This window comes from Rhinopithecus roxellana, chromosome 1, assembly GCF_007565055.1.
Source record: "Rhinopithecus roxellana isolate Shanxi Qingling chromosome 1, ASM756505v1, whole genome shotgun sequence".
Lineage (NCBI taxonomy): Eukaryota > Metazoa > Chordata > Mammalia > Primates > Cercopithecidae > Rhinopithecus > Rhinopithecus roxellana.
In genome coordinates this window covers 45,678,125-45,693,792 of record NC_044549.1, presented here as the reverse complement: position 1 = coordinate 45,693,792, position 15,668 = coordinate 45,678,125, and the positions used below count along the sequence as shown (strand labels likewise).

At 41.4% G+C, this 15,668-nt stretch overlaps 1 protein-coding gene across 3 annotated transcripts in view; it reads right to left on the bottom strand.

The window, feature by feature from the left end:
* KALRN (kalirin RhoGEF kinase) overlaps positions 1-15,668 on the bottom strand; it is a 707,465-nt gene continuing 691,797 nt past the window's right edge. The window contains exons 58-60 of one of the 3 annotated variants that reach the window (XM_030942180.1): positions 8,091-8,291; positions 3,201-3,339; positions 1-2,266 (exon numbers count right to left, since the gene is read on the bottom strand). In XM_030942180.1, the coding sequence (XP_030798040.1) occupies positions 1,721-2,266; positions 3,201-3,339; positions 8,091-8,291 (886 nt within the window). In that variant the 3' untranslated portion in view covers positions 1-1,720. The remainder of the gene's footprint in view (positions 2,267-3,200; positions 3,340-8,090; positions 8,292-15,668) is intronic. The other 2 variants (XM_010354823.2, XM_030942208.1) reach the window with 2 other exon arrangements.

Below are 15,668 nucleotides of genomic sequence, written 5' to 3'. Positions count from 1 at the left end.
TGGAAAAAAAATGATGATGAGTTTTAATTTTACATTTCCACTGTGGGAATAATGCTTTTTATATGCAAAGTTCAGGCTTAGTTTCCACCATTTGTTTTTCATTTAGATAGGTTTGTAGTTCTATTCATCCTTCATAAATTCTCTTCTTGCACTTCTGTACTGTGTGATTTTAATTTTCTCTATCCCATTATAAGAGAGAAGCAATGCCATTAAACCTGATTTGAACAAACACTTGAGTTACATTTTTAAAATCTTACTTGCATAATAACAATTTTCAACACATATTCTAGAAAACTAAGGGTGGATCATGTACAAACACAAAAAACAAACTCCCTCCCTCCAAAACAAACGAAAAACAATAAAGAAAGAAAACCCACGAAATGCCCAGGTTTAATTTTTTTTTTCCACCAGAGGGAAAAAGAGCAGTTAATAATAATCTTGTATGGAGAATATACACCAGAAAGCAGGATTGGCCTCAAAGCACAATTAGTCCTTTTGGTTCAGAGAACTATCAGCGGCTGAGTGGTGACAGGTATTGCAATCTCAGTTACAACTTAATGCTCTGTTAGGGTGATGTATCAGGTTTTGTTCCATGGCTTTAAAAAGGACTTAGGACCAGGCCTTTAAAAGGCCTATATGGCTGCCTCCTTTTAGTAAGCACCCCTTAGATTCAATAAGGAGTCAGAAATAAAGTCAGCCAACTTTCTGAAAGATGGTATTCTACAGCCGTAGAAGAAATCAGAAAGTGTTGGTACGTTGTTCACAGGAACTGTAGGAAAGGTTTTCATTTGCCCTTTTGTATGAACCTCTTATATTTGTTTATTTATTTCAAACCTGGTGGAGACACAAAAATACCCCTGCAGCTCATAGTGTATTTGAACTTATTTCCTGGCAGGCTTTCTTGCCAGATTAACTCTGAGCTGCCAGTGAATTTGCGGGTAGCATTTCATATACAGAAAGAACCTATCTTAATCAAATAACCTGTGATTGACAGAAAAAATTATCTCATTCAAAAGGGCAACATTGCTTTCTCTTAATGCACAGGTTCTGGTAAAAGATTTCTATACAAGATTTATAAAATGCTCTACAAAACTTGTCATCTAATTGTGCTTAGTCAAAACAATGTAATGCTTCGGTAAATAAATTACTGTCTTAACTGGAGCACTCAAAGTTACTTGTGTTTGATTTAATATATATATATCTCTATATTAGAAAACTCTGAAACCTGAATGGGATATATTATACTGTATGTGTATATCTATCCTATTAAGAAACTATATCTAAGTTATCTAAACCAGAATAGTTGATATACATGACATCTCCATTAAATAGAACTTTTTGCTTAAAATTTCAGCAAAGCCAGAGAACTTTTACACTCTTGTGAGCTTAAGGTTTGCCCAGTTAACCACTCGTTTTGGAAGATACAGTTAAAATTTCATAACAGCCAATATTGTTCTCATCTTTGTCCTTCTTCTGAACACTTCTGTGACTCTTTGCCTCTTTATTTCTTCAGAATGACCTTCTGGAAAGCCCCTGGATTTAGGGTGACTTTTACTGCTGCTCAGACCCTGAATAACCACTGATGAGGTTTAAGAGGTACATCTCTCAATTCAGAGAACTGCATGGAGTGAAATGATGAACAGAATTATTTACAATCACATTCAGTCTTGCTTTGGTTCACACTGCACTTCTATGTGAAACCATAGGGGCTGGGAGGTGGCTACGTCCCTTGGTTCACCCGGTTGACAATGTAGCTCTTGACATTGGGAATAGGCCGCACATCATTCTGGTGTTTGCGGCGTTCTATGAAGCATGCTAGGCGGGAGGTGTCCAGGGGGATCTTAGAGTAGCTGCCATTATGGGGCTGCAGCCATGGATGCTGTAAGCATGTGGCTGCCGTGGGCCGCCTCCGAAAGTCCTCCTGTAAGATCACATTGATGAAATCTCTGGCAGCGTTGCTCACACCACAGAAGTATTCATGGGGGAAGCTGAAATCCACCCTGCATACATTGATACATGTCTCCTCTTTGCTCTCATCCAAGAAGGGGGAGACCCCACTCAGCATGACATATGTCAGAACCCCGATGCTCCAGATGTCTGTCCCCAGGGAGACGGGGATGCCCTGGATGACTTCTGGGGCAGCAAACTCAGGGTTCCCCAGCAGGTGGTGAATGTGAAAGTGACCCGAAATCTGGACAGCATCCTCCAAGTCGATGAGCTTCACTCGAGGCACTGGAATGCGTAGGTCAATGAGCAGGTTTTCAGGCTGCGGAGATCCAAAGAGGAAGGGAGAAAAGAAGGGAAGTTCAGGCCTCTATTTTGACTACTCAAAAGACCTCATTAATTCAAACATGATTATGCTATTCTTTGATAAAGCCTATGGTGTATGGAAAATGCCCTATGCACTATGGAAACTGCATAGAAGACTTCAAAGTATCATTTTGAGCTTATAACTTTGAGTTTGAGTTGTAATTCAGAGAAGTAGTTTGACACTGAAAATCATGTCTTCTTAACTACATTGCTTCTGCATTGAATCAAGGAAATAATAAATTACTCATTTTGGTGAACAGGGGCTTCTTCTTGAGCAGCATGGAAGAAAACGTGACATTTGTTGGCTTACTTCTATGAAGTTAGATTAGGTAGGTAGAACTTCCCTACTTTCTCTCACACCAGATGTCATTGTGGCTCTGGTATATTCTCATTAATTCATGGATGATATACTTAAATTGTGTGACAACCCAGATTCTCTTTAATGGTCATAATGGGATGGGCGTGGTGGCTCACATCTGTAATCCCAGCACTTTGGGAGGCCAAGGTGGGCGGATCACTTGAGGTCAGGAGCTCAAGACCAGCCTGGCCAACATGATGAAACTCCATCTCTACTAAAAATACAAAAATTAGCCAGGTGTGGTGGCAGGCACCTGTAATCCCAGCTACTTGGGAGGCTAAGGCAGAAGAATCGCTTGTACCTGGGAGGCAGAGGTTGCAGTGAGCCGAGATTGCACCACTGCACTCCAGCCTCGGCAACAGAGTCAGACCCTGTCTCAAAAAAAAAAAAAAAAAAAAAAACCCAAAAAAGTCATAATATTCTACTCTAAGTAAATAAAATGAATTTGAATTTATATTCCTTATGAGTAATGACTGGTAAGTTGGACTTGGCCATTTAAGGTATTCCCTGCAAAGTTGACACTTCTTATTACCTTTATGTCCAAATGTGCAACCCTGCAGTTGTGAAGGTACTGCAGAGCCTCCATGATGTCTCGAATATAGAAAGCTACTTTTTCCTCCATCAGTTCATCATGATTCATAAGGTAGTCTAAGAGGCGGCCATCATCCATCCTGAAAGTAGGCAGGGAAAGGCAAAGGAAATATATTTGATATGAAGAAATAGAAAAATAACACACGTACAAATCAGTAAGAGCTCTAAGCTCTCTCATACTTCTTGTTATACATGAAGACCAAATGTGCAACACATGCATATTTAGTTAGAGCCTAAAGTTATTGTAATATTCAGAACTAAAATAAATATATTTACAAATATGGTGTACTGCAGGGAAGAAATATGAATGACCTTGTTTAAGAAACATTCTCCTTCATTAACTCTAAAAATTGCTCACAACAAAAAAGTTGTGACGCCCATTTAAGAGGTTCGATTGCTAAGTAAAGAAAACCTTCACCAAGAGAGACTTCAGCAATATTCTGATTAACCGTAACCAAGGGGCTGCAAGCAACCCCACGTGTGTTTTGCAAAGTACTTCGTAATTTTATTTTATATTAACTTTAGAAATGAAGTCTCACTGTGTCACCCAGGCTGGAATGCTGTGGCACAATCATAGCTCACTGCAGCCTCGAACTCCTGGGCTCAAGTGATCCTCTTGCTTCAGCCTCTCACATAGCTGGGATTTCTGGAGGAGGCCACTGCGCCTAGCCAAACTACTTCCATTTGTCAGTTTTTAGTTGGGGAAAACAGAAAGTAGGCAAAGTTTGTTCTTTGCATTATTGATTCTTTGCCCCACTCCCACCCTGTCACCTTTTTTTTTTGTTGTTGTTTGTTTGTTTTGTTTTTGAGACAAAGTCTTTTGCCCAGGCTGGAGTGTAGTGGCATGATCTCAGCTCACTGCAACCTCTGCCTCCTGGGTTCAAGCAATTCTGGTGTCTCAGCTCCCCAAGTAGCTGGGATTACAGGAGTGTGCCATCTCACCCAGCTAATTTTTGTATTTTTTTTTTGTTGTTGTTGAGACGGAGTCTCGCTCTGTCGCCCAGGCTGGAGTGCAGTGGTCGGATCTCAGCTCACTGCAAGCTCCGCCTCCCGGGTTCACGCCATTCTCCTGCCTCAGCCTCCCGAGTAGCTGGGACTACAGGCACCCGCCACCTCGCCCGGCTAGTTTTTTGTATTTTTAGTAGAGACGGGGTTTCACCGTGTTAGCCAGGATGGTCTCGATCTCCTGACCTCGTGATCCGCCCGTCTCGGCCTCCCAAAGTGCTGGGATTACAGGCTTGAGCCACCGCGCCCGGCTAATTTTTGTATTTTTAGTAGAGACAGAGTTTTGCCATGTTGGCCAGGCTGGTCTCGAACTCCTGGTCTCAAGTGATCCACCCGCCTGGGCCTCCCAAAGTGCTGGGATTACTGGCATAAGCCACCGTGCCCGGCTCTTAATCCCTTTTTGAATCCTTTGCCTTCAGGGCAACTTTTCCAACCTTGAGGACTGTGATTGAGAACATGGTAGATGGAGCCATCCAGACCCAGATTCGAATCCTGGTTCTGCTACCTACCTGCTGAAGGCTGGGAGCAAGTCATTTGAACTCTGTGTTTTGGTTTCACCAAAGTGAACCATCTTTAAAGTGCGAATAAGAACAGCAACAAAATAATAACAATTATTATTCATTATATTAATATAATATAATGAATTAATATTATCTTATAATATAGTGGGTGAATATTACTATTCACCTATTTCATTATGAGGATTGTGCAAGGATGGAATGAGATGATGAAGCATTTAAGCATAATTGGTAGCATAGGTAAGTGCTAAATAAATGGTAGCTATTCTCAGCCACCCTCTGTCCTCTTACAGCAAGGAGTTACCAAATGCATTGAGTTGTGAAAGGCACATCCCCAGGAAATCCCCATGCAGAGAAGCCTAATCCAGGGTCAGAAATGACTTTCAGTTACAGCTGAAATCACCCTGACCAAGTTTTCCTCTTCCCCTCTAGCTTGCTCCTTCCCGCTGGTGTCTTCTACTGTCCCTAACAGGAGCAAAGGCTAGAACCCATGCAAGCCTCTTTTGCTTTCCTCTGACCCTGCTAGGGGTGAGGTAAGAGTGATCGGAGTAGATGGAGTAGGATTGGGCTTGTTAAATATATTCCCCTGAACTTCTTGGGGTCATTACGGGAGCAATTAACAGCAGCACTGCTCCAAGTGAGAGAGTCTCAGCCATCAAGTTCACCTTTAGAGTTTTTGGGTAAGGCAGATGCCCACATCCCACCCAGAATAGGGAATCCAAATCTCAGTTGCCTGGTAAAGAAAAGCTCTCCCAGCAATTCTGGTGACCACCTAAGGGGAGGCCACTGTCACATAATTGGCAGCATAAGTATGTGCCAAATAAGCATAACAGGATAATGAGATCCAGCACAGGGATTAGCTCAGGCACCACCTCTCCACAAACTTCCCCTGAACTTCAAGTTCAACCAAGCACCTACGTTCTCACAGCAACCTTCTCCAATGCATGCATGTCTTTCTTAGTATTTACCATGTTATATTAAAATCATCCATCTATCTATCTATTGGTCTTCCTCATTAGACATGTAACTCCTTGAGGGCAAAAACTACATCTTTTCCCCCTGTTTTTTTTGTTTTTTGTTTTTGTTTTGTTTTTGTTTTTGTTTTTTTTTTTTTTTTGAGACGGAGTCTCACTCTGTGGCCCAGGCTGGAGTGTTGAAGTGTGGTGGTATGATCTTGGCTCACTGCAACCTCCACCTCCTGGGTTCAAGTGATTCTCCTGCCTCAACCTCTCGAGTAGCTGGGATTACAGGTGCACGCCACCACGCCCAGCTAATTTTTGTAGTTTTAGTAGAGATGGGGTTTCACCATGTTGGCCAGGCTGGTCTTGAACTTCTGACCTCAAATGATCCGCCCACCTCGGCCTCTCAACATGCTAGGATTACAGGCATGAGCCATCGTGCCCAGCCCTTTCCCCCCTATAAACTCTACCTCTGCCTCCTCTAAACTACCCTTATAACTATACCTTTGTTCCCCCAGCCCTGGCCCTGGTCTGGATGGCGGTTGGTGCATAGTGAGTGCTCAGTAAATGTTTGCTAAACTAGTTCAACCCACTATTCATCTAACTTAATCCCTGCAACATCTCCGGGATGTTGGAGGAATTTCAGTCTTCACAGATGAGAACCCGGGGCCCTGGCAAACTAAGTATTCCGCTTCAAATCACAGAGCTGGGACGTGAGCCCAGAGTCCTCATTCCAAGAGCAGCTTCTTCCCATTGCACTGCAGTAGCCCACTATCAGCACCTTCCCTTGAAACAGTAGTTGGCAAGTCTGAAGGGGCAGAAGTTCTGGGTCAGCTGAATTCAACCTGGTACATAGTGACAATACTTTTCATTGGAACTCAAGCACAGATGTTGTCACCTGTGGACAAGTATAGTTCACTAGCAATAGAATATGCCTTTTGAGTTAGGAGGTTCCCTACGACAGGTCAGGCTCTGAAAGAGACTGTTAAGTCTAAAGTGACAAACTACTAACTACTTAACCACATACAGTTTAAGTTTCACAAAAGGATTACAGATGCTAGCAGCACTGGTTTTGTCCCCTCTGTTTTTTTTCCAGCTGATTTTAAAAATAGCCAAACTTGCTTGCATTTTTGCTTTCTTATTTTATCATAAATACATTTGTGACAAGTTACTGACTCAAAGATCCCGTACACACACACCTAGACTAACAATCACGCAAGAGCCGGACTAACATGGTAGTTGAAAAGCTGAAAATGCAGGCACTTCTTTTTTTTTTTTTCTTTTTTTTTGAGGCGGAGTCTCACTCTGTCTCCCAGGCTGGAGTGCAGTGGCCGGATCCCAGCTCACTGCAAGCTCCGCCTCCCGGGTTTATGCCATTCTCCTGCCTCAGCCTCCCGAGTAGCTGGGACTACAGGTGCCTGCCACCTCACCCGGCTAGTTTTTTGTATGTTTTTTAGTAGAGACGGGGTTTCACCGTGTTAGCCAGGATGGTCTCGATCTCCTGACCTTGTGATCCGCCCATCTCGGTCTCCCAAAGTGCTGGGATTACAGACTTGAACCACCGCGCCCGGCCCTAAAATGCAGGCACTTCTTTACTGAAAACGGGTTCTTGTGGAGCCATACACAGCAATGGTCTTTGGCAGAAATGTCTGTCTCCTGTCTAGGCCAAGGGCCTCATTAGCACCAATCTGATCACATTTCTGTTACTTGTATCACTTCTGAAGAGACTCTGTTCTCTTTCATCTCTGTGATATTTATCTAAACCGCGGAATATACTGTCTCTTCTTAGTCTGGGGTAGTGGTGGGGAGAATGGGGCATTATTGCTTTATTAAATCTATCCTAGGGTTATATGGTTGCCTAAGTCCCTAGAAAATCTGGAATGAGTGGAATATTTTGAAGGTAAGGCTCTCCCCTAGAAGGAATTTCTTGGGTGGTAGACTGGAGATGTTATGGTGGTGAATTGACACACAGAGCCCTCTCTTTCAACTCCACCCTGTCAATCAGCCTACTGTTGACAAGCTCTTCCCAAACTCATGCCCAGCCCAAGAGTCCATAATAGAAAGAAAATAAACATGGAAGGGAGAGAGAGATGGGTTCAAGTCCCAGCTTCTCTATTCCTAGTCTTAAGGAGCTAGATTTAAGGACTTCCCTTGTCCCTATTATGATTTTTTAATCTTTGAAATGGAAATGACATTGATTATAAAATGGGGGAGAGAGTGCCTGTTATATGCAGCACTTTGCAAATGATAGGACCTTGTATAAAACGTAACTCTCTTTTCCATTAATTGTGGGCAAGAGCTAACCCAAATGGATGGGGGCGACTTTAGGGAGATGGCATCTGTACTTACAGTTCCAAGATCAGGATGTAGGACGTGGGGGACTCATAGGTGTCATGGAGAGTGATGTACTGAGGGTGCTGTAGGTGCTGAAGCAGGGCAGCCTCGTGGGCAGCCTGTTCTTTCTTCTTCATTTTTTTACTAACAAATTTCACAGCCACATCTTTGCGGGTAGCTTTGTGAATGCATTTCTTTACTATAGAGAAACGGCCTCTGGAAAAACAAAAGGGAAAGTTTGCCAACATTCATCAATTAACTAGATATATTTTATTCATGGATAAGTAAAGTTTTGTGTGAGGTGGTCAGATAGATTTTATTAGGAATCCTACTCTCCTATATTTTTAATTATAATGTTATTCAGAAAATTCATTTTCCTTCTTTAGCATTTTAGGTTTTTTGAGATGTCAAAAACTAATATATTATGTTATACATTATATGTTTATATATAATATAAAGCTTTTTTTTTTTTTTTTTTTTTTTTTTGAGACAGGGTCTTGCTCTGTTACCCAGGCTAGAGAGCAATGATGTGATCATGGCTCACTGCAGCCTCAACTTTCCAGGCTCAAGCCTCTTGCCTCGGCCTCCCAAAGCCCTGGGATTACAGGTGTGAGCCACTATGCCTGGCCTAACTAATGTAATTTTTTTAACCAATATTTTTCTCTGCCATTTTAACCATCAACGGCAATTCAGTTTTCTTTTCTAGGCAGAATACATATTTCTGTGAAATACAACAATAGAAACAGCAATAATGTTAAAGAAGGAGGAATTCTACTCAATGATAATTTAAAAAACATTTTTATTGTTTTTTTTCTCCTTCTCATACATACTAATTCTACTTCCTTCAAGGTCTAGCACAAATGCTACCTCTTTATGGGGCCATGACATGATGAAAAAGCCAGACTGTAGAGCCACTGCAAATTGGAATTTTTTTTTTTTTAATTTCAATAGGTTTTTGGGGAACAGGTGGTGTTTGGTTACATGATATGTTCTTTAATGGTGATTTCTGAGATTTTGGTGCACCCATCACCCAAGCAGTGTACACGGCACCCAACGCGTAGTCTTTTATTTCTCACCACCGTCTCACCCTTTCCCCCGAGTCCCCAAAGTCCATTGTATCATTCTTACGCCTTTGTGTCCTCATAGCTTAGCTGTCATTAAAAACATTTTTAAAGAGTCCACTGTTTCATTTTATTTTATGTTCGTTATCTTTTTATTACGGAAACTTTCTAATATACACAAAAGTGAAGAAAATAGCAAAATAGATCTCCTATGCAGCCAACTTCAATAATCATGAACATTTTAATCAATTTTGTTTCATCTATCTCTTTCCTATCCGCTGCTTTTTTTTTCCCCTGGAGTATTTTCAGCAAATCCAGATATAATGTCATTTCACTCATAAATACTTCAGTTTACATCCCTATTGACAAGAACACTTACAAATATATAACCACTCTGCCATTATTACATCTGACAAAATTACCAACTCCTGAAATAGAGTGGTTCCCAGATACAGCTGTTGCCCTGTGGAAGGTGGCAAGAGAGCTCTGTAGCAGCACAGGTCAGCAATGGGGCAGATGAAGGGAGGGTCAGCAAGGTGATAAGGCAGCACCATCCAAGCCCTGTCCATGAGGTGTCCTAACCCACGAGCAGAGGAGTGAACAGTCTGAAGACCTCCAACAGAAATGGGTGTGTCGTGGCCACCATGAAGATCATCTAACTGCCTCCTTGACCTGGCTCTGTGCTCAAAAGGCAACTTTTTAATATACTTTTTTCCCATCATATATTTGCATAAAATAAAATAATGTGCTAATAAGGCCAGGTGCAATGGCTCATGCTTGTCATCCCAGTGCTTTGGGAAGCTGAGACAGGAGGATCGCTTGAGCCCAGGAGTTTGAGACCAGCCTGGACAACATAGTGAGACCCTTTCTTTTTTTAAAAAAATTGTTTTTTAAAAATAATGTACTAATTAGTAAAACAAGTCTTAGACAAGTATTTATTGAACATATATTATTTACCAAATATCATTCTTGGCACAGTAAGCAAATATTTGGTCAAAATGGCAGTTTTGTTTCACATTATAAATTAATAAATTGCCATTCTGGTTTTTAACAGCGCTCTCTTTGTGAGTTTGATTATCATAAGTTACTTCTTGCAGAGGAGTGAAATGGAACAACGAAAACAACTGAATGTTGAGGATAGCTCTCCTGAATTTAGTGGCCACGTCAAGGTACTGCTAGCTTCATTTTTAAAAAAGGTTTGTAGCTGCCAAATTTATGCAGCCCCATGGTTAAAAAAGTCAATTATCTTTACAGATTTGTTATTTAAAAAAAAATTCATCCCCATTTTTCCTTCCCTGGAGTCTTCCCTGTTCACCCAGGCTTGAGTGCAGTAGCATGATCTTGGCTCACTGCAATCTCTGCTTCCCAAGCTCAAGTGATCCTCCAACCTCAGCCTCCCAAGTAGCTGGGACTACAGGCATGCACCACCATACCTGTCTAACTGTATTTTTTTTGTAGAGATGGGATTTAGCCATGTTGCCCAGGCTGGTCTTGAATTCCTGAGCTCAAAGCGATCCACCCACCTTGGCCTCCCAAAGTGCTGGAATTAGGCATGAGACACCGTGCCTGGCCTGAGAGGCAGTTTAATACATCAATTTAATATAGTTTAGCAGATTATTGAAATATTTACTTATATGACTCTCAATCGTATGCTTTGAGTGGCTACTTCTTCATTTTTCAGTTTTAATTATTTCTGTTGACATCCTACTATGGAAGATCAGATTTTAGCCTCCTTCCTCCCTCTGTCCCTGCCACATAACTACTATCCCCATCCACTGTCCTCCCAATAAAATTATAATCAATATTCAGTGTCTACATTACTACACTATGTCTATGCTATTCACAGTTGAGCCTCTAGTAAACGATGAATACTTTTCCTTTTTCTGACAGAATGCAATCTTCAATCATTTCTGACAAAGAGTGCATGGGAAATAAATTGTTTCAGACTTGCATATCTGAAATATTTGTACTTATTCTACTTTTATACTTGATTGTGAGTTTAGCCGAGTATAATCCAGTTGGAAAATTTTTCAATCACAATTTTGAAGAAATTATTCTGTTGCCTTCCAACTTCTATTGTTATTGGTAATGTTAACTGTTAACGTCTAAAGCATTATGATTCCTAATCCTTCATGACCGCTTTTCTTCATGGAGAATTTGTAGGCTCTTCTTTCTTCCTAAGTGTTGAGAAATGTCACAATTATGTGCTGCAGTATGATCTATTTTCATCCATTAGGTTGGGCACTCAGGTGCTCTCTCAATTAGTAAACTCATGTCTTTTCATTCTGGGAATATTTTATTTTTTAGAAATAATTCCTTCTTCTCTCTATAATTTGTTCTATTCTCTCTTTCTGGAATTTCTGTTTTTCAAATTGGACCTTCTAGTCTAGTCCTTTAATTCTTCTTTTCCTATTCTATTTCCCATTTTTTTTTCCGGTTACTCAGATTTCTGGGAAATTTCCTCAACACTGTCTTCCCACATTTCTATTAAGGTTTTCAGGCCAGTTGCAGTGGCTCACGCCTGTAATCCCAGCACCTTGGGAGGCCAAGGTGGGGGATCACTTGAGGTCAGGAGTTCAAGACCAGCCTGGACAACATGGTGAAACCCCATTTCTACTAAACATACAAAAATTAGCCAGGCATGGTGGTGGGTGCCTGTAATCCCAGCTACTTGGGAGACCGAGGCACAAAAATCGCTTGAACTTGGAAGGCAGAGGTTGCACTGAGCCAAGATTGTGCCACCGCACTCCAGCCTGGGTGACAGAGCAAGGCTCTGTCTTAAAAAAAAAGGTTGTTTGTTGCTTTTTGTTTTTGTAGAATTATGCTCTTCTTTTATAATTTCAATATTATCCTTTATCTAAGGATACTAATGAGAGTTTTTGGAAGTCTTTTGCTATATAGTGTGTTTACTTTCTTCTACTTTTGTTTTGATTTCTGTCTTTAATGTTAAAGATTTTCCTCAACTGTTCAGAAATTCTTAGTAGTTAATTCATTTCACCTGGAGGATATTTTTTGCTAGATTTAGAATTCTTGGTGGCCAGCTCTTTTCTTTCAGCATTTTAAAGATGTTGGTTCTGTTGTCTTCTTGCCTCAATGGATTCTGATGAGAAATCTGCTGTCATTTGAGTCACTGTTCTACCTGAATGTAATATGTTGTTTTTTTCTCTTGTTTCTTTCAAGATTTTTTTTCATATATTTATTTTCAGCAGTTTGATTATAATGTGTTCTGGGCATGGTTTTTGTTTGTTTTTTATTTAGGTCACTAAGCTTCTTTAAAAATTTGTGTCTTTTGCCAAATTTGGGACATTTCTAGTCGCTATTTCTTCAAATTTTTTCTGCACAAATCACTTTTCTCTTTCCCTCAGGAGTTCTAATGACATGAATGTCAGACCCTTTGATATTTTTCCATAGGACCCTGGGGTTATGTCTAATATTTGTAAAACATTTTTTCTCTCTGTTCTTCATGTTGGATAATTTATATTTCTTCTTCTTCAATTTCACCAACTCCTCTGTCAGCTTTGTTCTGTTATTGAATCCATGCTGTACATTTTAAAATGTTAGATATTGTATTTTTTGTTATATAATTTTCATTTAAAAATAATTTCTATTTCTCTGCCAATAACTTCTATCTTTCCATTCATTTAAGGAGTGTTCACCTTTACCTTACAGAAGATGTTTGTAATTGCTACTTTAAAGTCTTTGTGTGATAGTTCCAATATTTGGATCATCTCAGAGCTGGCATCTGTTGATTGTTTTCTTCCCGAGAATTTTTTAAGCTTTTTCCTGCTTTTTGTAATGTTGAGCAATTTTAGATTGCATCCTGAACATTTTGAATGTTATGTTGTGAGACTCTGATTCTGTTAAAATCCTCTGGAGAAGGTTGATTTTTGGTTTATTTGTATGTTTTGATCAGTAATCAGCTTGGTTAGGTTCAGGCTGCAAGTTCCGTCTCACCTTCTGTGGGAGGTGGTTCTATTGTCAGTTCAGTTTTCAAAGTGTTTACTATGCTTTTAGGTCTGCCCCTTGTGAGCACCACACAAAGATTAGTCTGAAGCTAAACAGTCACTGCGCAGTAGTTTACATCATAGTCCAGTTCTCAGAGCCTTGCTATATTTCTTTGAATGTGCCTTATACATGTGCAGCAGGAAGGTGGCCCAGGATTTGAGTCATTTCATATAGAATTAGGAGATCTTCTTTAGCTTTCTCCTGAGATTTCCCCACATTCTTTATCTCCTAAGTGCCCCTTTTTGAAGTTGTCTGGCCAGAAAGATGGGATTCCCTCAGAGGTTTAGCTTCCTGCACTGTCATGCAGTTTCACATGACTGCCCTTGGGGTGAAGTAGTGACAGTAAGGAGACAGAAAAAAACAAACAAAGCGTGAATTATTCTGTTCTCTCCACTCAAAGGGTTCCCCTTTCTTTGTCCTTTGGCCAGAAATGTGGGTTTTTCTTGGAGTTTTTGCTTTTTGTGCATGCTACATAGTTCTTTGATTTGGCCCACACTTGTATCAAAGCTGGGGAGATAAAGGAGAAAAGAGGAAAGAAGAAAAAAGGAAGGAAGGAAGAAGGGAAGGAAGGAAGGAAGGAAGGAAGGAAGGAAGGAAGGAAGGAAGGAAGGAAAGAAACTGCTATTCTCCTTGTCATTAGCCATTCTTCAAGTTTTTACTTTTCTTTCCTTCCTTTTAGTTTTTTGAGACAGGCTCTTTCTCTGTCGCCCAGACTGGAATGCAGTGGTGCAATCTCGACCTCCTAGGCTCAAGCAATCCTCCCACCTCAGCTTCCCAAGTAGCTGGGACTACAGGTGTGCACCACCATGCCTAGCTAGTCTTTTCTTTTATTTTTTTTTAGAGATGAAGTCTCACCATATTGCCCAGGCTGGTCTTGGACTCCTGGGCTCAAGTGATCCTCCTGCCTCAGCCTCCCAAAGTGCTGGGATTATAGGCATGAACCACCACATCCAGCCCAAGTCTCTTGACTTTCCATTCTCAACTCTATTATTTAATTTAATACCCAGGTATTGCTTTTTGTATCTTGTCCAGGGATTCTGGTTGTAATCAGTGGGAGATAAAGGCTACAGTGGGTTTACTGTATCATGGCCGGCATTGGAAGTCAGTTTATTTTGAAAGTTCAGGAATAAAAACGTGTTTGGTGGCAGGGCATGGTGGCTCACACCTGTATTCCCAGCACTTTGGGAGGCTGAGGCAGGCAGATCACCTGAGGTCAGGAGTTTGAGATCAGCCTGGCCAACATGGAGAAATCCCGTCTCGACTAGAAATACAAAAATTAGCTGGGCGTGGTGGCAGGCACCTGTAATCCCAGCTACTCGGGAGGCTAAGGTAGGAGAATCGCTTGAACCTGGGAGGTGGAGGTTGCAATAAGCCCAGATTGCATCATTGCACTCCAGTCTGGGAGACAGACTGGAGTGTCTAAAAAAAAAAAAGAAAAGTAAAGAAAAGAAAAAAGATGTTTAGAAGCTCTGAGCTTGTGGGTGAAGCCTGTCAACTTTTACTTTACTACAGAGTAATTTGACCAGACTGCTCAGATGGGAAAGCTCCATAATCAGTATCTTTAAGTCTTTCCTTTTGGACTGGTTAGAGTTTCCGGAGAAACAGCCCCCTGCTTTCTGCCTAGAGGGTGAAACCTCAACCTCTGGAGGTCCAGCGGATAAGAGAGCTGGGTTCTGAGTACCCAGCATGCATACATTCTCATATTGTCCCTGTTTGCAGAATGGCTCCACTGCCTTCAACTGTGCCTGGTGTCCCCAAGGGCAGGGATGCTCCATTTTTCCCTTTCCAGAAAATAAAACTTCATGCCGGGCACATTGGCTCATGCCTGCAATCCCAGCACTTTGGGAGGCCAAGGCAGGGGGACTACTTGAACCTGGGAATTTGAGACCAACCTGGGCAACATAGGGAGACCTTGTCTCTACGAAAAACTTAAAAATTAGCTGGGCATAATGGTGTGTGTCTGTAGTCCCAGCTCCTTGGGAGGCTAAGAGGATCACTTGAGCCCAGGAGGTCAAGGATGAAGTGATTGAGCCACTGCAGTCCAGCCAAGGTGACAGAGTGAGACCCTGTCCTAAAACAACAACAACCACAACAACAAAAGAAACAAAGAAACGAGAGAGAGGAAGAGGGAGGAAGGGAGGGAGGGAGGGAGGGAAAAAGGAAGGAAAGAAGGAAGGAAGAAACTCTAAAGAAGGAAGGAAGGAAGGTGGGAAGGAAGGAAGGAAGGAAGGAAGGAAGGAAGGAAGGAAGGAAGGAAGGAAGGAAGGAAGGAAGGAAGGAAGGAAGGAACCAGTCTTTTCTTGGATGACGAAAGACAATCACACAGATACTTGAAGCTGGGGAGCAGATTTGGAGCCAGCTTATCCCTTGAGAATGCTGACCAGTTGCCTGCATAGAATCTAAAAAGGTAGGACCAGGCCTCCAGGTAAGGATGGCAGGCTGAACACAGACATCAGTTTTCACTCCCTTCTGAGACACAACTTCTCAAAAAATTTTAGCCAATCCTTTAAATTTTAGCACCCCTCCT